The sequence below is a fragment of the Engystomops pustulosus genome, chromosome 8 (assembly GCF_040894005.1).
Source record: "Engystomops pustulosus chromosome 8, aEngPut4.maternal, whole genome shotgun sequence".
Lineage (NCBI taxonomy): Eukaryota > Metazoa > Chordata > Amphibia > Anura > Leptodactylidae > Engystomops > Engystomops pustulosus.
This window is the reverse complement of record NC_092418.1, coordinates 114,408,590-114,436,000: the sequence shown is the minus strand read 5'-3', so window position 1 is coordinate 114,436,000 and position 27,411 is coordinate 114,408,590. Positions and strand designations below refer to the sequence as shown.

Sequence of the window (27,411 nt, the reverse complement as noted above, 5' to 3'; positions counted from 1 at the left end):
ATATAACTACTATAATACCGCCCCCTATGTACACGAATATAACTACTATAATACCGCCCCCTATGTACAAGAATATAACTACTATAATACCGCCCCCTATGTACAAGAATATAACTACTATAATACCGCCCCCTATGTACAAGAATATAACTACTATAATACCGCCCCCTATGTACAAGAATATAACTACTATAATACCGCCCCCTATGTACAAGAATATAACTACTATAATACCGCCCCCTATGTACAAGAATATAACTACTATAATACCGCCCCCTATGTACAAGAATATAACTACTATAATACCGCCCCCTATGTACAAGAATATAACTACTATAATACCGCCCCCTATGTACAAGAATATAACTACTATAATACCGCCCCCTATGTACAAGAATATAACTACTATAATACCGCCCCCTATGTACAAGAATATAACTACTATAATACCGCCCCCTATGTACAAGAATATAACTACTATAATACCGCCCCCTATGTACAGGAATATAACTACTATAATACCGCCCCCTATGTACAGGAATATAACTACTATAATACCGCCCCCTATGTACAGGAATATAACTACTATAATACCGCCCCCTATGTACAGGAATATAACTACTATAATACCGCCCCCTATGTACAAGAATATAACTACTATAATACCGCCCCCTATGTACAGGAATATAACTACTATAATACCGCCCCCTATGTACAGGAATATAACTACTATAATACCGCCCCCTATGTACAGGAATATAACTACTATAATACCGCCCCCTATGTACAGGAATATAACTACTATAATACTGCCCCCTATGTACAGGAATATAACTACTATAATACTGCCCCCTATGTACAGGAATATAACTACTATAATACTGCCCCCTATGTACAAGGCAAAATTGGATTTATTAGAATATAATTTTTATCAAAAGTATTTTAGGAGAATCTAACTTTTCTCTTTCAGTGGGGAGAGCGGCGCTGGGAAGACAGAAAGCACAAAACTGCTGCTTAAGTTCTTGTCATCCATGAGTCAGAGCTGCGCCGGAGGAGACAATCAGACACACGTGGAGGAGGCCATCATGGAGAGCAGGTTCGTAATCTTCCCAAGGCCCATTATTAGTCTTTGGTTCTATTTTTTTTCTTTTATCATTCTGCCCTTAAATACTTTGGAAAGTTGCTAAACTTTTAGTTATTTGAGTAACTTCTCTATCAATGTTGTTGGAGAAATCATATTATTTGTGTTTTTTAAATGAAGCAAAGTTACTTAGATTATTTTTGCTGTGTTCCTTTAAAAGGGGCGTGTCTAACTATTCATGGGTGTTTCTGGGGAAAGCAGGGGCGGGCTTAGTAATGTCTAATTATTACTATCCTGTTCTAGATATAGATTAGATTAAGGACATATCTCTCATTCCGCTTTCTATGATTTGGTGGCGTGACATGGGATGTACAGACGTACATTGCACGGAGGAGGCTACAGCTGTACATTATGTGTATATACAGGATGTGTATGACCCCGCGCTGTCTACATATTTTCTGGATTTACCCTCTGAGTTCTGTCTCAATCCACAGCCCGATCCTTGAAGCTTTTGGAAATGCAAAGACGGTTTACAATAACAACTCGAGTCGCTTCGGAAAATTCATCCAGCTGCACTTCTCCCAGCCGGGCCACATCCAGGGGGGGCGCGTGGTGGACTGTATCCTTCTCATCAGACACATGCTGACAAGTCGGTGTCATGGGCAGAAGACGCAGCGCTGCTGAGAACCTAATTACTCCGATATTCTCCATAGAGGAAATTGCTACATTTTATATCGTGTCACATAAAGAGAAAGGAGAAATTCAATTCTCACTTTCTAAACAAACACAGAAACAGAGAATCAGATCAGCACGAGCCGTGAGCACATGAGAATTCTCTGTAGAAGTGGGATCAGAGCCTTCCTCAATACTAGCTAAAAATAACTGTATATAAGCTGCCGCAGTCATTCCAGAAACCTCAGAGTATAATAGAGAATATAGATCTGGTTTTGCAATCAATAATGATACTGCTAAACCTCCTTTATCCATATTAAGTATATTATTGCCCTATATATAATACTGCCCCCTATGTACAGGAATATAACTACTATTATACTGCCCCCTATGTACAGGAATATAACTACTATAATACTGCCCCCTATGTACAAGAATATAACTACTATAATACTGCCCCCTATGTACAATAATATAACTACTATAATACTGCCCCCTATGTACAGGAATATAACTACTATAATACTGCCCCCTATGTACAAGAATATAACTACCATAATACTGCCCCCTATGTACAGGAATATAACTACTATAATACTGCCCCCTATGTACAGGAATATAACTACTATAATACTGCCCCCTATGTACAGGAATATAACTACTATAATACTGCCCCCTATGTACAGGAATATAACTACTATAATACTGCTCCCTATGTACAGGAATATAACTACTATAATACTGCCCCTATGTACAGGAATATAACTACTATAATACTGCCCCCTATGTACAAGAATATAACTACTATAATACTGCCCCCTATGTACAGGAATATAACTACTATAATACTGCCCCCTATGTACAGGGATATAACTACTATAATACTGCCCCCTATGTACAGGGATATAACTACTATAATACTGCCCCCTATGTACAAGAATATAACTACTATAATACTGCCCCCTATGTACAAGAATATAACTACTATAATACTGCCCCCTATGTACAAGAATATAACTACTATAATACTGCCCCCTATGTACAAGAATATAACTACTATAATACTGCCCCTATGTACAGGAATATAACTACTATAATACTGCCCCCTATGTACAAGAATATAACTACTATAATACTGCCCCCTATGTACAGGAATATAACTACTATAATACTGCCCCCTATGTACAAGAATATAACTACTATAATACTGCCCCCTATGTACAAGAATATAACTACTATAATACTGCCCCCTATGTACAAGAATATAACTACTATAATACTGCCCCTATGTACAAGAATATAACTACTATAATACTGCCCCCTATGTACAGGAATATAACTACTATAATACTGCCCCCTATGTACAAGAATATAACTACTATAATACTGCCCCCTATGTACAGGAATATAACTGCTATAATACTGCCCCCTATGTACAGGAATATAACTACTATAATACTGCCCCCTATGTACAGGAATATAACTACTATAATACTGCCCCCTATGTACAAGAATATAACTGATATTTGCTTGAGACTTTTGTGTCTTAATCTGTAATATAGAAACTGGTTTCTGTAGAGAAGAAGTCGTGTTTATGTCTGGTTTGGGGAAATGTGAAAAGGTGAGGGGGAATCTTTGTGTACTTTGTACGTTCTATAGTTACCATATAGGAAGAAGTCGGTAAAGCTCGTGTATAACGCTTTACCTCGTGTGGTGACAATAACCTCTGATGCCGTAGAATAAGGAAGACTGTATGAGGAACATGTCTGGGGAAAAAAAATTGCAACACATTTTAGGTTAAGGAACAGCTTTATGCATATTAAAGGGGTAATCCCTATATGCTAATTGGGTGTCAGGTGGGAGGTGTTGCTAGTTCTTACCCCAGACCACCCACTTGACAAAAGCAAACCAACAGGCGAAGCAAAACTTATAAAGATGTGTTGCAGGTTGGAGATAAGTTGCCACCATAGGAGTCTGATGATGATGATCCCCACCAAGCACAGCTATCGGATTCCAGTTTAGCCAATGACTGTCACATGTAATTAGTAAACTTAGAAATTCATGTTATCAGAACACAGAGGATGACTGCCCCCTAGTGTCTGCAGCGAACATTACACTTCAGCATCTGCAATTTACTCTAAAGCACAAAAATATTGATATTCTGTACGTTCCCTAACTCCAGGTTTATCAGATTTACTGGAAAAGGTGAGTTTATCCCACTATATATAACGAGGCACATGTGCGGCTGTCTAATCCTTCCAGGTAAAGCCATGAACACTTCTCACCCCCAAGTTCTGTTTCTTTGTTTCCCCCCCTCAGACCCGAGTTACGCGGCAGAGTCCCGGAGAGAGGAACTATCACATATTCTATGCTCTGCTTGCTGGGGCGAGTAGGGAGGAGAGAGGTAAAGTCCTAGTTTTGTGTGTGATTATAATTTATCTGCCATTCAGATCTTGTCTTGGATTTCTTCTTTATGACAAATGTTGTACGGTGTCTTTTTATTGTCTGGATAAATGACTCTTTCTGGAAATGTTTCTGCAATATATTGTGATGACATTCATTACCAGGCTAATAAGCTCTGATTGCTGTCAGTGAATTTTGCATCCCAAGGCTTAATGGGGTTGTCCTTAGTTTATGTTATCCTCTATGCCAGGGGTCAGGAACCTTTTAGAGATCGAGTGCCCAGACGACAACAAAAACCCACTTATTTATTTTAAAGTACCAACATGGCAATTTAAGCAATAACTTATTGCTTACTGCTTTGTCAAAGCTTTCAAACGTATTGGCGTCCTGTGGACATCGGTACAGTAGAAAGAGGAGAAATTCAGATTATTATTATTGTAGTTTTCCTCCAGGGTCAATGTAGGGCCCTTGGCAGGATCTCAAATTATAGTCCAGCACTGGCCTGTGTGGCCCAGGACTGCAGGAGGAGGCCACGGGTCCTGTCTTATGAACTCTATGCTGAGGGCCTGGGTGCCCAGAGAGAGGGCTCTGAGTGCCACCTCTAGCACCCGTGCCATAGGTTCGCCACCACTGCTCTATGCTGTCGATGCTGAATAATGGGGGTCTGACTGCAGGGACTCCCACCTCTCGTGAGAACGGGGTCCGGTTTCCCCTACCCAGTAGGATATGGAGGTCCAGCTTGCTCCCTTCGGCACTATTCTGTTCCGTATTATCGTCAGTCCCATAGATGGTGAATGGAGCAGCTGGTAGTAGCCTATTCTGTGGATAGGGGGCAGCTTACAAACATGGGACAAAAACTTTAAAACTCCTAGTGAAATGACCCATATGTTACTGAGCGCAATTACCTGCGCTGATACACTGTAGCAAAACTATTAAGCCATTTAGGGGCTTTGTACTGTTCAAGTGTCCAACTCACATGATCTTCTCCAGTTAAATGGGGTTTTGTAGGAATTCCTTAATATAGGTCATGGGTATTCACACCAACAACCCCCAATTAGCTGCTTGAGTGGGCATCCCTTCCCAAAACACTGATGTCTTGTCCTTTCTTCATATGGCCCGCTCACAGCTCAATTCTATTCAACGCACAAGGGTTGTAATACCAAGCTCGGCCAGTGTAATATGAACGGCGCTGTGTTTTGTGATGAGACTGCTGCGAATATCTGATCACTGCGATCAATAGCGATCACTGGTGTCAATATCCAAAGTAAGGACCATTCATCTCTCCTTTCTGGAGAACCCATTTATCAAACGTCAGATGTGAGATGTACTGGGAGTCACATACAAGATAGGTTCTGTAGGTTTGTACTTAAGTTGAATTTGTATGCAAGTCAGAACCGTATATTTTATAATTGTAGCACCAGACAAAAAATTTTTATGGTCTCTGTGATGATTAATGGTTTTTCAAAAATATTGTAATTCCTGGTTCTTATGAAAATAAATCTTCATTACAGACACCGGTGATAACTGTTACAGATGATTATTGTAGTCGATGGTTAAAGTACAGCAAATTACCAGCATCCAGAGGTCCGTTTGTAACTAGGGGTCGTCTGTAAATCGGATGTTCTTAAGTAGGGGACCGCCTGTATTCGAGCTCCGTGATGCAGGGTTTTTAGCTACTAAATGCGAGCAAGGATGGTTACATCATATTTTTTTAGAGCGAGCAGAGATCTTAACCAGCAGTAAATTTAAGAATTGAGAATCTGATCACCTTCATCAGTGTTTCCCAATAAATGTGTTTTGTCTTTGGCTCCTTACAGAAGCGCTGTCTCTCTTAGAACCGCACTGCTATCAGTATCTCAGCTCCTCGGGGTGTGTGACGGCCGAAGGACTCAATGATAAAGACATGTATAACAAAGTTTTGGTGAGTCAAATCCAACAGCCTCAAAGATTTTCTTCAAAAAAATGACATCTTTTTGCTCCAATCACACCCAAAGAGGCATTAAAAATTCTCCTCTTTTATAGTTGTCGCTCAGATTTTATAACCAAACAAAACCTTCTGCAATCGCGAGCTCTTCTGCTCTGTGGGGGATTAGGGTGATGTCGTTTTTAGGCCGTTTTGTGGGCCGTTTTCAGATCGTAAAAAATGCATGCATTTTTGTCAGTTTTTCCGAATTTTCGCTATTACAAACGGACAAAAACGCACACTTTTTTTACAATCTGAAAACGCACTAACCAAAAAAACGTCCTAAAAACCCCAAGTGTAATTACATACAAGGTGCATGTAAGTCAGTCTCTCTCTATAATTTATGTGTCCCCTGTAATTGCTGATTTGTGATCACAGACTGCGCTGCAAGTGATGGATTTCAGCGATGAAGAGATCGGTGAAGTTTGGAAACTGCTTTCCGGCACGCTGCAACTCGGGAATGTGGAGTTCATGACGGCGGGGGGTGCTCAGATCACAACCAAAGCGGGTGAGAATGTAATAAGATCAGCCGGATCGTCTGTGTAATGAGGAGTAAAAATGTGAAGTCCGTTTTCTGATATCTTCTTCCTGTGCTGAGATATAATCACGTGAATTTATAGGCCCGAAGCCTGAGGCTGCTTCCCCTCAGGTACATTGTTGTCATGGAGACATGGTGGATCCAGATCACCCTCCATATGAATAGTCATTCACCGTGCGCTTATTACTGGCGTTTCTATGTGTTTATGACTGAATGTATAGTCTTTAGAATGAACCTTTCAGCGTCCCGTAGCCGGAACTGGCTGATAACAGGGAACAGTAGACTCCTTCAACCACCCAGCGATTGTAGAGAAGAGTCTTTAGCTTGAGTGTCCCTTAAAGTGAGATAAAAAGCTGAATGTTTTGTTTCCTCTTCCCCCTCAGTTCTGAGTGACGTGGCCGATCTCCTGGGATTGGATTCCTTCCAGCTCTCGGAGGTTCTCACCCAGCGATCAATGATTTTGAGGGGGGAAGAGATCAGTTCTCCCCTCACGGTGGAGCAGGTGAGATCAATGATGTCCATTTACTAAATTATCAGTCGCCATTGTTGGGTATTATCCCTGGAGAGCTGCATAATGATACCTTTGTGTATATTGTTAGTAGCAGCGGGACTGTGAAAAGTTTTTTTTATTTTCAAGGATTGTAGCTTCTCCCAGGTCTCTGGGGCGTATGCTCGCGCTGCTCTGGGTAGTCAGTGTTCTATATTGTCCCTGATGAGCTGTTTATTCATACCTCTTTGTGTTAGTAGCAGCAGGACTGTGATATATGGAGTATTGTGGCTTCTCCCAGTTCTCTGGGGCGTGTGCTTATGCTGCTCTGCTCTGGGTAGTCAGTGAGTGTTATATATTGTTCACAGAGAGCTGTGTATTCATACCTCTTTGTATTAGTAGCAGCGGGACTGTGACATATGGAGGATTGTAGCTTCTCCCTGTACACTGGGAGTCTGTCCTCGCACTGCTGTGCTCTGTGCCCTCAGTGTTTTAAATATTGGTCCTGGAATAGTAATAATAATCTTTATATATAGCGCCATCAAAATCCGCAGCGCTTAATAACTCACAGGGGAGATGTACAAATATAATATTACATCAGAGTACAAACTGTTATGTAGAGCAATAGGCATGAGGAATGTGTAATCTTAGTTTTGTATGTTAGTGGCAGCAGGACTGTGAAATATGGATTTATATTGTAATGTATGCATGCAGCTTCAGACTATACCAGGTTTGTTGTCTGTTACCATGGAGATACATGGGTCTGCATAGAAGCTGTATACCCAATTTCCATTTTTTTTTTGTTTTGTATTCCTGGAATTGCAGGTGACTGTTGGTTATTGCAGTGTATGTAATATTTAGTGATGTTCTGCATCTTCTCCAGGCCGCAGACTCCCGGGACTCCTTAGCGATGGCGCTTTATGCTCAGTGTTTCTCCTGGCTGCTGGGGAAAATAAACGTTCGCATCCGGGGAAAGGAAAACTTCAAATCTATCGGGATTCTGGATATTTTTGGATTTGAAAACTTCCAGGTAAATTCTAGGCCAAGGCAGATTTCAATAAAAATTTTCCATGGATGTATAAGTGGTGACCCGCACTGGTGTCTGTTCTCTAACTTTAACTCCAAGTTGTGTGTGTATTTTTTTTTTTTTTTTTTTTGTCCAGGTGAATCGTTTTGAGCAGTTTAATATCAATTATGCTAATGAGAAGCTTCAGGAATATTTCAACAAACACATCTTTTCACTGGAACAGCTGGAATACAACAGGTAACTGGTCACTGAAATGTAAACTTAAGCTGGTTTTTGTTTGTTTTTTTTTTCATGGTTTTTGGTAGTGTATCCCTATAACTGCCTGATCAGACTGCTCAAATAATAAACACGTACTAACCCGGAGCCGGACTGGCCCCTTTAATACCGCATACCCCAAATATAAATAACCACATAGAAACCATTGCTTAACCATTCTCAATAGTGGGTTGACTCGGGGTCGGCCACAGCTTTATTGAAACCATTGATAATTTAACCATTTCTTTGTTTGAATATATACACACTTTTAACCATTCCACTTTACATAACACCAGATAACACCCTGTATGCCTGCCATATGTAAGGGCATGTAGGGCAGTGTTACCCCTAAAAAAACGCCCGCTGTGACAAAAAATACACGAAAACTATATAAAAAGGGAGAGTGGGAGGGAAAACCGATGAAAAAGAGGCTGAGTCTCTGCTACTCAGAGTATTTGAGCATGTGCTCACCTCCTGTACCGCCCACGTTACTAGCCACGCCCCCAGCACATCCCTCTGATGAATAAAGATGAGAGAGGGTAGAGCAACCTCCAATTAAAGGGGCCACACACTTTTTTTTTTATTGTATTCGGACTGCTAGCCACCTTTGAGCAGTCATTAGCCCAACGGCTATGCGCCTAGGGGCTATCAAGACTACTTAAGTGTGTAGTCTGTTACCATGGAGATGCAACATTCTGCACAAGATTTAAACCGCTGCTTGCTGTCAGTGGACGGTAGCATTATTTGCAGTCCTAGTATGATATTTGGATGGCTGAGGACGTACATATGAGCACTTAGCTGCCTTGGTCCGAATAATCTGCAGAAATTGCTGTGCGGATGTAGGGAACATGAATGCCACCGTTCACTGACAGCAAGAAGATATCTGCGGAGCTTCTTATAATAATCACTTGGAAATCTTTGTGTTGCAGAGAAGGGATCAACTGGGAAGCAATAGACTGGATGGACAACGCAGAATGCTTGGATCTGGTGGAAAAGGTGAGGTGTGAAAAAAAAATATATATATATATTTGCATATTTTATGCAGGTTTGTGTTTTTAGGATATTCACTGCATTTTGACTCCATGACTTAAATCCTAGTTTTCCCCTCTCATCATGTCTGTAGAAACTCGGCTTGTTGGCTTTAATCAATGAGGAGAGTCGTTTCCCTAAAGGCACAGACTTCACCCTTCTAGAGAAGCTCCACAACCAACATGCTGTAAGTAATGCTGAAAGTCTGTCCACCAGCAGCCGCCACTAGAGGGAGCCGTGGAGTTTACTGCATTTAATGCATTTTAATGAGTTTAATGGAACATATTTAAATCCATTTGGAAAAATTGTGAAGTTTTGATTTCCCACCAGTCTCTGTCCGAAAACTTTTTTTGGGTACAAATGTACATAAATGCCATTGCTTTTATCGGGTGTTAACAAAACTCCTGTAACAACTCAGAAGCATTGTAAATATACTGGTACAAGTCATTTCTTTTGTTCTTGTTCCAGAATAACCCACATTATGTCAAGCCAAGAGTAACAGAGAACCAGTTTGGCATCAAGCATTACGCAGGCGAGGTAAGTGCAGGAGGCGCACAGAATATCCCAAACTATTCACAACTTGTCACACAAAAGTGATCATTTGTTATAGACAATGGAAATACAAGTGTTGGGTCTAGGGCCTGTTGGGGAAGTGGGGTCCTGCCCTCTGGGGCCTGTGGTTGGGGTAGCAGGGCGGCCTGCCCTCTGGGGCCCTGTGGTTGGGGTATCGGGGCGGCCTGCCCTCTGGGGCCCTGTGGTTGGGGTAGCTGGGAGGCCTGCCCTCTGGGGCCCTGTGGTTGGGGTAGCTGGGCGGCCTGCCCTCTGGGGCCCTGTGGTTGGGGAAGCGGGGCGGCCTGCCCTCTGGGGCCCTGCGGTTGGGGTAGCGGGGCGGCCTGCCCTCTGGGGCCCTGCGGTTGGGGTAGCGGGGCGGCCTGCCCTCTGGGGCCCTGTGGTTGGGGTAGCGGGGCGGCCTGCCCTCTGGGGCCCTGTGGTTGGGGTAGCGGGGCGGCCTGCCCTCTGGGGCCCTGTGGTTGGGGTAGCGGGGCGGCCTGCCCTCTGGGGCCCTGTGGTTGGGGTAGCGGGGCGGCCTGCCCTCTGGGGGCCCTGTGGTTGGGGTAGCGGGGCGGCCTGCCCTCTGGGGGCCTCTGTTTGGGGTAGCGGGGCGTCCTGCCCTCTGGGGGCCTCTGTTTGGGGTAGCGGGGCGTCCTGCCCTCTGGGGCCCTGTGTTTGGGGTATAGGGGCGGCCTGCCCTCTGGGGCCCTGTGGTTGGGGTAGCAGGGAGGCCTGCCCTCTGGGGCCCTGTGGTTGGGGTAGCAGGGAGGCCTGCCCTCTGGGGCCCTCTGGTTGGCGCAGCGGGGCGGCCTGCGGTTGGGGTAGCGGGGCGGCCTGCCCTCTGGGGCCTGCGGTTGGGGTAGCGGGGCGGCCTGCCCTCTGGGGCCTGCGGTTGGGGTAGCGGGGCGGCCTGCCCTCTGGGGCCTGTGGTTTGGGGGGGCCTCCAGCCCTCTGGGGCCTGTGGTTTGGGGGGGCCTCCAGCCCTCTGGGGCCTGTGATCTGAACCCCCTACTTGCTGCCCTTTAGGTCATGTATGTGGTCTCTGGGTTCCTGGAGAAGAACAGGGACACGTTCCGGGATGACATTTTGAACATGCTGAGAGACAGCAGGTAAGATTATTGAAAGATCACACAAGGGTCTGAGACTCGAGTGCGACACAGAATATAACCTCTCCGTACACTTGTACCTCTCTTATTTAGGTTGGATTTCATCTATGACCTCTTTGAAAAAGTCTCCAGCAGGTGTGGGGAGGAGACGCTGAAGATGGGGACACAGAAGAAGAAGCCCACAGTCAGCTCTCAGTTTAGAGTAAGTGCAGTGATAATTGTTGATTGTGCCTGAGATGACCTTTACATCTATGTTTCTCAAAAATTAACCATGAAATTCCCCAGTATAGTTTATATAAGTGATAACTGGATTCCTGGAGCCACCAACAGGGGGAGCTGTGGAGCTCACTGCATACTACTTCATTATTGAGTTCAGTATATTAAAAGTATGCTCCAGGTTCCTGAGCTCCCTCTAGTGGTGACAGGAGGAGACATTATTCCATGAATCTATAACAGTGGATTTATAGATCTGTACCAAACATTCCTGCTGTACTTAAGCAATTAGTGTGTAATAAACTTTGAGTATTTTGGCTTTTTCTTCTGTATCATTGACTGCTGGTCCTACTTCTATTTTAGGAATCTCTTCATTCTCTCATGGCAATGCTCAATACCTCCAACCCCTTCTTCATCCGCTGCATCAAACCCAATACTGAGAAGGTGAGAGCGTGGTGTGTCATTCATGGACCCTTGTGTTGATACATTGTAACAAAACCTCAGCAGTGAGAAATGTGCCAGAATATTCTCTATACTGAATACACTTGTAGTCGAGGTTTTACCAGTTTTTAGACTGTAAATGTTGCCATTCACCAAATGTAAGCAGAGATCTCGTTTCTCAAAGTTGCTCATATTTAAATTTTCATAAACTTCACTTTTTCTTCAGCTTCCAGATAAGTTCAGTCCTGATGTTGTCCTGAATCAGCTGCGATACTCCGGGATGCTGGAGACGGTGAAGATCAGGAGGGCCGGGTATCCCGTCCGCAGGCAATACCCAGACTTCATGAGCAGGTGAGGACATCGGAATAATTGGCATGTTACTGTGTGTACTGCTCTGAGCATCCGCACAAACTGACAGCAAGCAGAGATATTATCGACAATGGGGAAAGTAGTTTAGAAAAGTCAAAAAGTTGCTCAACTTTTTGCTATACACTAGCCTAATACACAATAGTATGTATATGGTAGAGTAGTGTTTGCATTTATGTATTTGTTTCCACTTGCAGATATAAGATGCTCCTGAAGAATATCGGCAGTACGGATGATGTCCGGGGGCAGTGTGCGGCTTTCCTGCAGACCTTTGATGACTCTAAGAAGGAATGGCAGCTTGGAAAAACCAAGGTATGAAAATCTTAATATAAGAAGTCTGCAGCCACCACTAGGGGGAGCTTAGGAGCTATATTAAACTGCAGACATACAGCTCCCCCTAGTGGTGGCTGCTGGTTTACATTTAGTCCAGTGCTGCCAGCTCTTTTCACAAAACACAGCGCCATACATTCATTAGTGGCTGTTTGTGCCATTGCCGACCAGCCCCATTTATTTACTGGACCCAATTAAATATGCACATGGTGTAATTTGCTTGGGAAAATGCCACCTATTCAAACGAGGGGATTCAGGAACTCCACAATCCTGACCAATGAGGCCACGGAGGTTGGTCGTCCATCTTGCCTCACACTGCTGTTCTCTCTTTGTGACCAGTGTTGGCATCACCCTGGAGGAAGGTGTATTCGTACCTTTTGTGTGTGTTAGTAGTATTTAACGTCTCCATAGAGCCCCTGCCATTGAGGACGACTTCTGCTTTTATTCAGAGCAAAGGGGAGGAGCAGCATAAAGCAGAGAGCAGGGTAGCCAAGCAGTGTGAGGATATCCCACCAGTGTCTTGGACAATCCCAGATGTTTTTATGTGATAAGTCATCAATATTGAAGAAGTCCATGTTCTATGCAGGAGTACCTACATACCTTTGTACCTACATACAGGCGGTCCCCGACTTACAGACGACCCCTAGATACAGACTTTCCACTGTGACCTCTCTGGATGTTACTATAGTCCCAGACTGCAATGATCAGCTGTAAGGTGTCTGTAATGAAGCTTTATCGATAATCCTTTGTCCAATTGTCACTGGAGCAAAAATATTTTTGTCTGGATCTACAATGATAAAATATACAGTTCCGACTTACATACAAATTCAACTTAAGAACAAACCCTCAGAACCTATCTTGTATGTAACCCGGATTGCCTGCATATACATTGCATATAATCCAGCGCTGTGTACATTGTCGGTTATGTATATGGTCAGGGTATATCTCCTGCACCAGCTGCTGTACCCCTATAGATCTATAGCGCTGCTGGGTGACCTGTGCTGGGACTTGTAGTTCTCCAGTCCCAGTAATGATTGGAATGAGCTTTTTTCTTAGTGTCTCTGATGAGACGTCCTCCGTATTGTGCTGGTTATGAAGAGCACATTGTGTCCCGGCAGACGTCGCTTTGTTATAACCGCCATGACGGATTTGTTTGCGCTGTGACGGGGGTGACTCCACCCTGTGGTATGAGGCAGTGGGCGAGGGAGGTACAGGGGGTATGTTTGGGTCATGGGCGCGGTGACATCACGTGGACATATGTCAGGGAGTCGCAGGGCGCTTGCCCCTGGAGGGTGGCACAAGTCAGGAGCTGGTGCACTGGTTACACTGGGTTATTGTGGGGGAGTTCTGGCGCTGAGAGCCCGGGGCAGGCCCAACACAAAGCCTCTTTGTTCTGCTCAAGGTCACAGGCTGCGCCTTTTGTGTGACAGCCCAGAAGTGTTAGTGCCGTTCATATTGATCTTAACCCTTATTATGCCGCCCCCAAACAGACTGGATTCTCACACATTGTCACAAAACACCAGCTCATGACAGTAACGACGGCGTAGTGAGAGCTCCTGCTACTTTCTTTTATAACTTTTGTTTTTAGCTTTCTCCCCCTTTTTCAAGATCTCTGCTTGCTGTCATTGAGTAGGCGGGGGCAGCTTTCTAAATCCAGCAGCAGGAAACCTGGACACGGCTGAGGAAACCAGAGAAATTGGTGCAAAATTTAGTTAATCGGTGACACAGGTGGCGCAAACTGCACTGAGACCTCTATATACTGACCGTTTAGATACAGCATTTCATCTCTGTGTATGGTAGATGCCTCTATAATGGCAGCTTGGATACAGCAGCTCAGCTCTGTGTATGGTAGATGCCTCTATAATGGCAGCTTAGATACAGTATGGCTCAGCTCTGTGTATGGTAGATGCCTCTATAATGGCAGCTTAGATACAGTATGGCTCAGCTCCGTGTATGGTAGATGCCTCTATAATGGCAGCTTGGATACAGCAGCTCAGCTCTGTGTATGGTAGATGCCTCTATAATGGCAGCTTAGATACAGTATGGCTCAGCTCTGTGTATGGTAGATGCCTCTATAATGGCAGCTTGGATACAGCAGCTCAGCTCTGTGTATGGTAGATGCCTCTATAATGGCAGCTTAGATACAGTATGGCTCAGCTCTGTGTATGGTAGATGCCTCTATAATGGCAGCTTAGATACAGTATGGCTCAGCTCTGTGTATGGTAGATGCCTCTATAATGGCAGCTTGGATACAGCAGCTCAGCTCTGTGTATGGTAGATGCCTCTATAATGGCAGCTTAGATACAGTATGGCTCAGCTCTGTGTATGGTAGATGCCTCTATAATGGCAGCTTAGATACAGTATGGCTCATCTCTGTGTATGGTAGATGCCTCTATAATGGCAGCTTAGATACAGTATGGCTCAGCTCTGTGTATGGTAGATGCCTCTATAATGGCAGCTTAGATACAGTATGGCTCAGCTCTGTGTATGGTAGATGCCTCTATAATGGCAGCTTAGATACAGCAGCTCAGCTCTGTGTATGGTCGATGCCTCTATAATGGCAGCTTAGATACAGCAGCTCAGCTCTGTGTATGGTAGATGCCTCTATAATGGCAGCTTAGATACAGTATGGCTCAGCTCTGTGTATGGTAGATGCCTCTAGAATGGCAGCTTAGATACAGCAGCTCAGCTCTGTGTATGGTAGACGCCTCTATAATGGCAGCTTAGATACAGTATGGCTCAGCTCTGTGTATGGTAGATGCCTCTAGAATGGCAGCTTAGATACAGCAGCTCAGCTCTGTGTATGGTAGATGCCTCTAGAATGGCAGCTTAGATACTGTTAGATTATGAGCCATGCTGTATGTTTTGGAGTGTGGGAGGAAACCTGAGGACAGGGACTGATCTGGCAAGGTGTGTATTTATCTAATCTCTGTGTATGGTAAATGCCTCTATTATAGCAGCTTAGATATAACAGTTCCGCTTTATGTATGGTAGGTTACTTTATAATGGCAGCTTAGATACCGCAGCTTGGCACTATGTATGATGGATACCTCTGCAATATGGACTAGATACAGTGGTTCTGCTCCATGTATGGTAGGTATCGGGATAATGGCAGCCTAGATACAGCAGCTCAGCTCTTTGTATGGTAGATGGCTCTATAATGCCAGCTTAGATACAGCGGTTCAGCTCTCTGTATGGTAGATAATGGCAGCGCTTTGGATACAGCAGTTCATCTTTATAAATGATACCTGTATAATGTTGGCTTAGATACAGCATCTCACATCTACGATGCCTCTGATATGATGCAATATTACTTTATTGATCCCCTGGGGGGGGGGGGGGATTCTTTTGTACACCGTACTCCTATTGTTTCACTCTATAATGGCAGCTTAGATACAGCAGTCCAGCTTTATGTATGGTAAACATCCCTGGTAGACTGCATTATGATGGCAGCTTAGATACAGCAGCTCGGCTCTCTGTATGGTAGCTATCTCTATAATATGGAGTAGACGTATGCTCAATGTTTGCTAGATACCGGTATAATGGCAGCTTAGATACAGCAGCTCTGTATAAAGGGAATAAGATGCAGCAGCTCAGCTCTATGTATCGTATGTTCCGGTATCATGTGATATATTCCTATAGAATGTAGATTAGATATCAGTTGTACACAGTGAGATGTGATTCTGCTCCAGTTACATCCGGTGTCGCCTCCGCTGCTTGTAGACCTGGGAATGACGAAAAATCTCCTGTATCGCTCCCTACAAGGAGAATACTGCAACCCCCGAGCTGCACAGTACTCCACAGTCTCCCCTACAGGGGAAATTTAGAATCTCTGGCAATCGGTAATAGAAACTGTTCAATTTCCCTACAGCACCTCCACTGGTCAAATGAAGCATTGCACGGAGCCTATAAAGTAAGCTGATATTTTTCGGGTCCTCCAGAACAAGAAGCATTTTTTAGTCTCCCAACAAAATTTTGATTTAATGATACTGGCCACAAATAATATATAGGACATTGGGAAAACATTCTTCACCAGACTGTAAGGGTTATGACCTATTACTTAGTTTTTATATTGCCCCCCCCCCCCCCCACCTACCACGTTTTGGGGCCCCCAGACCCGGGTTGCTCAGGTCACTCATGTTGTTGGTTTGCACCCCTGTATGTCACCCCCCTCCTTGCTCTATAACATACATTTACTTGCTCATTGACTCCGCTCCATGTGCTTTTTCTCCCGTCGATTGTTTGTGAACGGAAGGAACAACCTCTGGAAGGAAGCCGGGAGCGCGAGGGAGGAGGGGGGCAAATTCTTTGTCATATTTTTTTTTACCAAATAAAACCTCTGCAGCCCCCTGTACAGTATAGAGAGCTAAATACTACTTGGAGGGTTATGAGACCCTGCTGGGCAGTGCCATCTACTCCTGACGCTACCTTGGTGTGTATGTCTGCAGAGCATTGCGCCTCTCTCTCCTTAGCTTATCCTCTGACCTTTTTTTAAGGGGTTGTCTGCTCTTTGGTTCTGTCTTGTATGTATCTATGGATCTTCCTGCGATCCCATCTCTGTATCCGGTGTCTTCTCTCCCATCCTGTGTGCATTCCTATGTCCCAGCGTCCCTCCCATCCTGTGTGTCTGATGCAGCAGAGCCGAGCTCTTCACATTGTACTAAGTGCCTTATCTGCAGTCCTGTGTTATATCACAGCCAGTGTTGTGCCTCGAGAGATGTGTAATCCTATATGTTGTTAGTAGAAGCAGGACTGTGAAATTAGATTTATATTGCAGGTCTCTACTTTCTCCAGGTGCACTGTGGGCGTGTCCTCACACTGCTGTGCACTCTCCAGCCAGTGTTAGTTATTGGTCCTGGAGAGATGTTATTGTACCTTTTTGGTTATGTGGTTGGTAGCAGCCGGAATGTGAAATATGGATTTATATTCCAGGGTTGTACTTTCTCCAAGTGCACAGGGGTGTGTCCTCACACTGCTATTCTCTGTGCTCACTGCAGTCAGTGTTACTGGCACTGGAGAGATGTGTAATTAAACCTGTGCTTTTTATACCTATACTTGTGTATATTGTTAGTAGGAGCAGGGCTGTGAGATATGGATTAATGTCCCAGGATTGGGGGCCTGTCCTCACACTGCTGTGCTCTTTAGTTTTCTGCAATAAACTTCTCAATAGACCTAATACCTTGTTCTCAGTTGCTAGTTCTGCAGAAGCCTGCTACAGCTAGGAGAGCAAAGGAGAGGGGTTACTGAACAGCTCAATGCAGAGAGTACAGAGCAAAGCAGTGTGAGGGCATTGTGCAGTGCACTTGGAGAAGCTGCAATCTATGATTATATACTTTACCAGGGATGTCACCTTTTTGCAAGTTTACAAGGACAGTACTGCTGATAGGTTCCTTTTTACTTATCAGATGATGCAAAGATGAAGTCCTTGGAGATAAAAGAAAAGTTTTGTTTCTGCTTCCTCTGTATGTAACGGCACAGATGTCACCTGGGGGGATGCTCTAATGCCTCTTACAAACTGGGCAGGGATGGATATAACATGGCTCCGCTGTCCTGTCCTGTACAGTCTGGTATATGCCCTTCTGCTGTGCGAGTAGTGACCGGCTCTAGCTCCCTGACTCATATCTTTGGATCACCCCCTACCCCTCCTCTGCTCAACCCCTCCCCATAGATCTGGCTTTTCCCTGTGCTAGAGGGTGAGAGGAAAATCCTCGTCCGGAGTCTCTGGGTGCACACTGCTCCGATTCCCACCTGTCTTATGGCTCCCGTCACCTCACTTAGAGGGTGTCATTGCTCACCCACAGGTGTTCCTCAAAGAGGCTCTAGAGCAGCGTCTGGAGAAGAGCCGAGATCAGGAGCTGAGGAGAGCGGCTTTGGTCATCCGGGCTTACATCCAGGGATACATCGCCAGGTAAGGCTTCTATCCATGACCTTGAAAGTATTCATGCTTGGCACCGCTTAGCAGACATGGCCCCATTCCTGATGACAGATTGATCCCCCCCCCTCTCTTCATAGAATGTGTCAAGTCTGTTGAGAGATTTTGATACTTTGTTGCAAAACTTTTGAAAAGTTTCTATATGTGGCTTTTTGCAGATTCTTAATGTCCTGCGACCCTATTGTTACGTTGTGTTCCTCTGTTCTTTTCAGTAATTTCACCATTTCTTTCATTCTGTCCATGCTCGCCCCAAGAGCTTGCAGTCTAATTTTTACATTAATCACATCTATAACAATAACTTAGGAAAGATTTCTAAAAAAGGTTCTGCTCAATAGCCTAATTCTTTTTAGAATATATGAGATGCGGCTGCTATTTTTAGCCCGGGGGTCAGCAGGATATAGGAAGAGGTTATGTTTTTGTTCGGAATAGCATCCAGGATGGTGCAGTGTTTGTTGCTGCAAGGGATCAGTTCAGCGAGGATGAGGGGAAGTGATGTGAATCATATGTGAGATGCACTTTCCTGCACCTCCGTCCATCCAGGAATCGACCATAAATAGTAGGAAAAATAAGGAGAAAATAGTGACGTTACTTTAGACCACCCAAATAATCTTTTGCTTACTTGTTTGATATGCAGGGAGTCATCCAGGGGCTCATTAGCTATGATATTCATTTTGCCTGTTTCACAGCTGGTAATGCGAGCAATTTAGACCTACCCCCATAGCGCTTGAAACATGATTGCTCACCTAGAAAAAGATGAGCCTGTCTTTTGTATTTCTTCAATGTACCAAAAGCCAAGTTTTAAGGCATTTTGGATTGTGAGCAGTGATTGACATCAATAAAATTAACTGACTCAATTACAAAGCCTCTTTAATTACAAATTATAAACTTGAAAATATATCACTAGAATTACAAAAATCCATCCACATTTGTAACTACAAGAATTTGTATTGTACACGACTATAACTACTATAATACTGCCCCCTATGTACAGGGATAGAACTACTATAATACTGTCCCCTATGTACAAGAATATATCTACTATAATACTGCCCCCTATGTACAGGAATATAACTACTACAATACTGCCCACTATGTACAAGAATATAACTACTACAATACTGCCCCCTATGTACAAGAATATAACTACTACAATACTGCCCCCTATGTACAAGAATATAACTACTATAATACTGCCCCCTATGTACAGGAATATAACTACTATAATACTGCCCCCTATGTACAGGAATATAACTACTACAATACTGCCCCCTATGTACAAGAATATAACTACTATAATACTGCCCCTATGTACAGGTATATAACTACTATAATACTGCCTCCTATGTACAAGAATATAACTACTATAATACTGCCCCCTATGTACAGGAATATAACTTCTATAATACTGCCCCCTATGTACAGGAATATAACTACTATAATACTGCCCCCTATGTACAGGAATATAACTACTATAATACTGCCCCCTATGTACAGGAATATAACTACTATAATACTGCCCCCTATGTACAGGAATATAACTACTATAATACTGTCCTCTATGTACAGGAATATAACTACTATAATACTGCCCCCTATGTACAGGAATATAACTACTATAATACTGCCCCCTATGTACAGGAATATAACTACTATAATACTGCCCTCTATGTACAGGAATATAACTACTATAATACTGCCCCCTATGTACAGGAATATAACTACTATAATACTGCCCCCTATGTACAAGAATATAACTACTATAATACTGCCTCCTATGTACAGGAATATAACTACTATAATACTGCCCCCTATGTACAGGAATATAACTACTATAATACTGCCCCCTATGTACAGGAATATAACTACTATAATACTGCCCCCTATGTACAAGAATATAACTACTATAATACTGCCCCCTATGTACAAGAATATAACTACTATAATACTGCCCCCTATGTACAGGAATATAACTACTATAATACTGCCCCCTATGTACAGGAATATAACTACATTCCCTATAGATGCTGCAGATCTTTCTGTATACTCTGCATATAGCATGACATATTTGGACTTGATATAAGAGGTAATGGTTCTGTAGGTCAGGGAGGCTGGGAATATAGAATAGCAGGAAGCTGGACCTACATATTGACAATGTCCCTGTTGGAATTCATCCACTCAGTAACTTCCGCTCACTCTTCTTGCAGGAAGCTTTATAAGCACGTGCGTCTGAGCATCATCACAATTCAGAAGAATTATCGAGCTCATTTCTGGAAAACAAGGTACCTACGGCTCCGGCACTCTGCTCTGCAGCTCCAGAAGCACTGGCGTGGGAGGACTGCGAGACTCCTGTATCAGCAAATGCTGGAGGACGAGAGGAGACGGAGAGAGGAGGAAGAACGAAAGAGGAAAGAGGAGGAAGAAAGACGGAGGCAAGAACTGGAAGAGCAACGCAAGATGGAGGAAGAGCGGAAGAGACGAGAAGAGGAAGAGCGAAGGTAATGGATCAACCAGGAACTCAGTAGCTCTAGTTTTTCCTATAGTTTTCCATAGACCTGATGTGACCAACGATGGCAGGAACGGACCATCGGTGTTATTGATGGAATTACTACCTGAGCCTACACCGATGAAGATATCTCCTGCTTATACTTATGCTCTTACTCGTCTCTTCTAGGGAGCAGGAACGGCTGGAAGCTGAGCTGAGGGCGGCACAGGTAGGTCTCCAGGATATGCTCTTTGTTGTAGAACTTCTGTAACCAGGGATGAACCTATGCTGTACCTTCTCCCAGTCCAAAAATCCTTATCATCTCTTATTTCTATAATAAGCAGCTATTTGGTAAAACCTTCCTCCTGGTCTTAAAACTTCTGACCTTCATTTGTAGGAAGAACAGGAAAAGGCTCGGAATCTGGAGAACCTTATACTACAAGAAGAGGAGAAACGACAGATGGACGAGATCTTGAGGCTGGAAAAAGAGATTGAGAAGTTACATCAGCAGCAGAAGATAGATGGCGTATCCATCACCTGTGTGGATACTCGTAACGAGCTGACACGTCAGAGGGAGGAGCAGATCCATAAACTGGAGAAGGAAGCCTCTCGAGTGGCTCAAGAATTCTTAGAACTGTTGGACTTTGGAAATTTGGATGAGAGTGCCAACAGCCTGGAGAATGGAGGTGAAGGAACTTTGAATGTGGGAGGCAGTTTGGTGGCTCCTTTGGCTGAAGAGGAGGTAGATGAAGGATTTCATGCAGATGATGAGATGTTACCACCACCCCCACCCTCTATGTTGTTAATGGATGATGACGATGTCCTTAAAACAAGCGAGAGCTTTTCGGACAATGGAACCTACACACAAATTCCAGGAAATTCCACTGATTCACAAGTGTCCCCTCTGGAGCTTCCATCGACTCAAGATGTATATAGTGCAATTTCTGACAAATCCGAGAGCATTTATCAATGTCTATCAGATGTCCAGAGTAACAGCGAGGAGGCGCAGGAGCCCATCTACAGCTACCCACCCGATGTGGAGTCAGACTATGACCATGAAGAGTTTGATGAAGGTCCACCAGGTTCTACTGATGCCAGGAACTCAAGCGATGGTCACTTAACTGATGAGGAGATTCTTCGTATATCCAACCCGGGCAGCTATGGATCACAGTGTGGAAGTATGGATTCGGTGAGTACTCTGGACCGGGAAGAAGGTCCCTCGTTAGCTGATGGTCATCATCTGGTCTTGCTATTAGCAGGAGCTTTTGGTGTCACGTCTCTGGTTGGTATGTGGACAGTTCCTGTTTTTCACTTACGTGCACTTGCTATATTGACTTTTCTGAGCTCATCTGTATTTTAGTGGCCGGAGAAGAGGTTTTTATTGTTACTGTACATAGACTTTAGTGTTTTCCTTGAGCTTTTGCAGGAAGTGTTTGTGCTGAGATTACAGAATGCTTATGAAAAGCTCCAGTGTCGACTCCTGACGTCTATTCAACATTTTCTCCTTGTAGTTTTTGGACAGCGATGAAGAAGCGGACAGCCACATTGACACCGATGAAGAACTGATGACCTCCCGTGTCACTCTGTTTAACGGAGGGGGACCACCTTATTTTCACAGTTACTTGTACATGAAAGGTAATGGATTTAGTGTATTAATTCACATAAACTCCCTTCCTATCGGATGCTTCCCCTTACAACAATAGTTGATTACTGCTAAAGAAAGAATTCCCAATTATCTACAAAGAAACCATCTAAAAGTGTTCTCACTACAGCACCTCCACAGGAGGAATCGAGCATTACACGATTCCTATTCAATTGTATTATGTGCCGGGATATAATGGGTCCTCCATGGTGAGGACACTTTTGATCGCTGTCTGCATTCTAGCTGATAGATGATCCAACCTAGCGAGAACCAAAAATTCTCCATTTTTTTTTTTTAAGGTTTGTCTTTTATAATTTTTGCAAATTTTACTTTTTCTTTGGGTTTGCCCAAAAATGGGAGATGCTGGGGCTGACTCCTCTGGCATAGGAACAGAGGAATAATTTTCTCTGGTTGAAGGAATACCTAATTTTTATATTGTAAGTGTGGACCTTGTCCTTTTAGCCGGTGGCCTTATGAACATGTGGAGACGTCGGTGGTGCGTCCTGAAAGACGAAACCTTCATGTGGTTCCGGACGAAGCAGGAAGCCTTGAAATCGGGCTGGCTCTATAAGAAGGGAGGCGGGATGTCCACGTTGTCCAGGCGTAACTGGAAGCGTCGCTGGTTTGTGCTACGAGAGTCCAAGCTGATGTACTTTGAGAATGACAGCGAGGAACGTCTCCGAGGGACCATTGATGTCCGGACAGCCAAGTAAGTGCCATCACAGCTGGACACATTGCTCGCACATGCGCGTCCTGGGTGTACGGGTCTGATATCGGTGTTCTGTGTCGTTCAGAGCCATTATTGATATTCACGAGAAGGAGAACGCGCTGGACGTCGTCACAGAGGAGCGGACCTATCATATCGTGGCTGAGACTCCTGAAGACGCAAGGTAAAGGCTACATTTAATGGAGACGAGCAACAATGGCCGCCTCTCTACTGAGCGGATACAAGCCATATTAGTGTCCCTGATACCTGAGGGTCTCTGGGATGTGCACCTATCATATTGGTGGTCAGGAATACTAACCCCCCCCGCTGTTTCCTCTTCTCTCCCCCTGCAGCGGATGGTTCAATGTCCTGAGCAGAGTTCACAGCGCGACCTCCCAACAGCTGCGAGATATGAGGGATGAACAAGCCAACCCCAAGAATGCTGTGGTGAGTGTCCGTGTGAGTCACGGCTGCTTCTCACGAGTCTCTGTTCCCGCAGAGTCTCCATGTGGTCAGTCATTACCCGGCGCCTCCTCGGACATGGATCCAGTTTCTCCTTTTTTTGTCTCCTGCAGGGAACCCTGGACGTGGGGCTGATCGATTCTGTCTGCGCCTCAGACTGTCCGGACAGGTAATGAGCCTCTTATACTCCTTATATTAAATTAGCAGATAAGAAAATCCATTACCCTTGTAAGAAATCCTATAATGTTGAGTCTGCACTTTGGAGACATTTGGTGATGCATTGTGCACAGTATAATAGGTGCTGTCTGGCTATGGAGTAAAACTCCCATCAGACTCCAAGCGTGCCCTGCTGGGCAGAAGCTGCTACAGACCCCTGGACCAGAGAGTAGCTATAGTAAATCCGAGCGCCCTCTTCTAACTTTTAGAGGATATTATGCTCAAAAATACAAGCCTGGGGGGCAACAGAACACCTGGAAACCACCTGTAAGGGCACTTGCAGGTAACACCCCATAACACAACACAAATATCAGTAAACTTTAACCATATAAGTAACTTCCAAAATATGACAGACACTTCTCGCTGGGTGGAAAAATGAGGTCACAGCTTTATTATTTATATATATTAACCCCGGAATATCCAAGAATCAGGCACTTGGAATAGAATCACACATTTTTGAGCTCTGGAAGCTGTAAGCCCAGCTGGACTCCCAGCTGGCAAGTCGGCCAACCGAGTGACCACCATCTCACATCTTCTACCATTCCGCCTGCTGTGACTTGAACTTAACTATACGATACAAAAGTAAAATGTTACCAAAAAAAATCTCAACATAAGGAGGGAGGGAGGGAGGGACAGCTTGAGGGAGATGACATTGATCAGCCATATATAAACCCCCATGTCCTGTAGGAGGATAGGACGTCATGAGGCGACAGGGGAGGGGGGAAGATACAGATCACCAACCCTATTAAAGTGCTGTAGTACCCAAACTTTAAACCCTTTTGCATCTAATAACGTCAGCCCCCAGTCTGTGTGAGGGCAATCTCCAAGTACATATATCACAGTCCAGCTGCTACTAACCGCATACACAAAGGTCTGATTTACACATCTCTCCAGGGACAATACCTAAAACTGGCTGCAGTCTCCATGGCCACATCTGCTGACAGGTTCCTTTTTTAAATGGAACTTCTCTCCTCCCTTGACCATATTTCTATAGTATTGGCACATGGTACATCCCGGGGGTCCTGAACAGATTTGCAAAATTCAGATCTTGGTTATCCCGAAAATTTGAAGTGTTAAACCCTAAACCACTTACGGTAAGATATTGGTCACTCTAGACCTCCCTAGATGATGCAAATCGGCATTAACCCTTTCATTCTGGACCACCAGAGATACAAAGTATTCAACCACTAACCACCTCAGACCACCAGGAATATTACCGCAGATCCATCACAACTGTTCGGTCCATCTTATCCTTGATGTCTCTTTCACGCAGACCCAATTCCTTTGTGATCATCACGGCGAACCGCGTCATTCACTGCAACACGGATATTCCGGAGGAGATGCATCACTGGATCTCTCTACTGCAGAAGCCTCGAGGAGAAGCCAAGGTAGACGGACAGGAGTTTCTTGTGAGAGGTAAACGCATCAGAAACTGAAGGGTTCTCCATCTGTCTTGTGTCCCTATGATAACACTTCTGGTTGGGTTTAGTTTTACACAAGACTCAAATCAGTTGCCTTTGTCCATGTCTTTTCCTTGATTCTTTATGAGGGGTCAATGTCCTTCTGGCAAGACCACAAAAATCCAGAGACCGTAAGTGTTGTCATAGGGGCACAGCAAGGAGATTTACATTTTGCATATATTATTCACCCTCTGAGGTCTATCATTGTATAGGAGATGTCATAGTTTGCTGTTTCCTTCCCTTGTTTCCCAGGTTGGCTCCATAAAGAGGTTCAGAACAGCAACAAGATGGCGTCGCTGAAATTAAAACGTCGCTGGTTTGTGCTGACACGGACCGCTCTAGACTACTACAAGTCCTCCGAGAGGATGGCGTCCAAGCTGGGCACCCTGGTCCTGAACAGCCTGTGCTCGGTGGTGCAGCCCGATGAGAAGACGCACACGGAAACAGGTGCAGTAACCACATAGATACAGGTGAAGCCTCCGCATTGTCCTCCATGCAGCCGCATCGCTCATCTCACGCCTTGTCTCTAGGGTATTGGAACATTGTCGTGTACGGAAGAAAACATTCTTATAGACTCTACACCAAGCTTCTCAATGAGGCCATGAGGTGGGCCAACGCCATCCAGGGAGTGATTGACAGCAAAGCCCCCATAGAGACCCCTACACAACAACTCATCCGGGACATCAAGGTAAACGCAAATATCCACTGTCTAGCTCTGCAGTGTGTGGTAATGTGCTGCCATCCAGTGGTAGAAAGACGGTACTGCAAACTCCATACAGCCTGTGGCTTTTTATAATCCAATATTCTTAAGGTTGTCCTTAGGGATATATATATATATATTTTTCTTTATTTATATAGCGCACACAGATTACGCAGCGCTGCACAAGCATGTCAAATTGGTCCCTGTCCCCATGGGGCTCACAATCTAAAAATCCTAACAGTATGTTTTTCGAAGTGTGGGAGGAAACCGGAGGACCCGGAGGAAACCCACGCAAACACGGAGAGAACATACAAACTCTTTGCAGATATTGACCTGGGTGGGATTCGAACCCAGGACCCCAGTGCTGCAAGGCAGAAGTGCTAACCACTGAGCCACCGTGCCCCCTAAACATTTATAATCTTGCCCAATTTCGCTCCCCCATATCATCTGTAATCCTATTCCCTCTCCATCAGGAGAACAGTCTGAACAGTGACGCCGTGGAGCAGACGTACAGGAGGAATCCCATCCTAAGATACACCCAGCATCCATTGCACTCACCACTTCTACCGCTGCCTTACGGGGACGTCAACCTCAATTGTAAGTATCCCCCTCATCATCCGCAGCTTCTCCTGGCAGCGATGAGACCAAAACCTAACACTATTTAGACTGTGAACCATAACCAGTAATATCAGAAGATCCAGAGGAGGAGAATCTGCTCTTTGATATCCATCCCTCTGTTATTCCTCCTGGACATCACTAAATCAATCCTGATTGGGTGGTACCATACCCCTTAACAATAGCTTATCTCTTCACAGTCCAACCAATCAGTGCTGACAGTGTCAGAAAATGTAGGAAAATCACCTGATGGACATGGGAAATGGTAACGAAGATTTACATTTAGACATTTATCTGATAATTATCCAAGTATTTACAACAACTAACAATTAGGAGAAGCGGAGAGATCTCTGGTTCCCTGGTCTGTTAGATCTCCATGTACTGCTGCACAGCTCCTCCCCCTCATTAGCTGCTGTAGTATTCAAACAGAAGCGGAGAAGAGGAACTTTGCAGTAAGATCTCAGAAGTCCAGTTACATTCCTGGAATATAAATGAATTTTCACAGTCCAGCTGCAACTAACCGCATACAAACAAGTATTGCACATCTCCCCAGGGACAATACATAACACTGACTGCAGAGAGCACAGCAGTGTGAGGAGACGCCCCTACTGTACTTGGTGAAGCTACAATCTTGGAATATAAATGTGTAACACTGGTTGCGGTTTGCACGGTCACACCTGCTGACTGACAGGTACTGACTGCAACGCACTATATGTATATATTCAATGCAGAT

The 27,411-nt window shown here is 44.4% G+C and overlaps 1 protein-coding gene across 1 annotated transcript in view; it reads left to right on the top strand.

Annotated features, from left to right (window-relative positions):
- The window catches only part of LOC140075888 (unconventional myosin-X-like), a 72,706-nt gene that overhangs the window by 34,700 nt on the left and 10,595 nt on the right, over positions 1 to 27,411 (top strand). The window contains exons 5-34 of the mRNA XM_072122285.1: positions 971 to 1,096; positions 1,576 to 1,700; positions 3,945 to 3,958; positions 4,073 to 4,157; positions 5,974 to 6,077; positions 6,498 to 6,627; positions 7,041 to 7,159; positions 8,028 to 8,174; positions 8,308 to 8,408; positions 9,356 to 9,422; positions 9,550 to 9,642; positions 9,924 to 9,992; positions 11,034 to 11,116; positions 11,207 to 11,315; positions 11,690 to 11,770; positions 11,994 to 12,118; positions 12,331 to 12,445; positions 18,265 to 18,371; positions 20,600 to 20,890; positions 21,067 to 21,106; positions 21,275 to 22,066; positions 22,389 to 22,512; positions 22,982 to 23,228; positions 23,314 to 23,409; positions 23,579 to 23,672; positions 23,801 to 23,856; positions 25,177 to 25,319; positions 25,616 to 25,810; positions 25,894 to 26,051; positions 26,537 to 26,660. Of these exons, the coding sequence (XP_071978386.1) occupies positions 971 to 1,096; positions 1,576 to 1,700; positions 3,945 to 3,958; positions 4,073 to 4,157; positions 5,974 to 6,077; positions 6,498 to 6,627; positions 7,041 to 7,159; positions 8,028 to 8,174; positions 8,308 to 8,408; positions 9,356 to 9,422; positions 9,550 to 9,642; positions 9,924 to 9,992; positions 11,034 to 11,116; positions 11,207 to 11,315; positions 11,690 to 11,770; positions 11,994 to 12,118; positions 12,331 to 12,445; positions 18,265 to 18,371; positions 20,600 to 20,890; positions 21,067 to 21,106; positions 21,275 to 22,066; positions 22,389 to 22,512; positions 22,982 to 23,228; positions 23,314 to 23,409; positions 23,579 to 23,672; positions 23,801 to 23,856; positions 25,177 to 25,319; positions 25,616 to 25,810; positions 25,894 to 26,051; positions 26,537 to 26,660 (4,160 nt within the window). The remainder of the gene's footprint in view (positions 1 to 970; positions 1,097 to 1,575; positions 1,701 to 3,944; positions 3,959 to 4,072; positions 4,158 to 5,973; positions 6,078 to 6,497; positions 6,628 to 7,040; positions 7,160 to 8,027; positions 8,175 to 8,307; positions 8,409 to 9,355; positions 9,423 to 9,549; positions 9,643 to 9,923; positions 9,993 to 11,033; positions 11,117 to 11,206; positions 11,316 to 11,689; positions 11,771 to 11,993; positions 12,119 to 12,330; positions 12,446 to 18,264; positions 18,372 to 20,599; positions 20,891 to 21,066; positions 21,107 to 21,274; positions 22,067 to 22,388; positions 22,513 to 22,981; positions 23,229 to 23,313; positions 23,410 to 23,578; positions 23,673 to 23,800; positions 23,857 to 25,176; positions 25,320 to 25,615; positions 25,811 to 25,893; positions 26,052 to 26,536; positions 26,661 to 27,411) is intronic.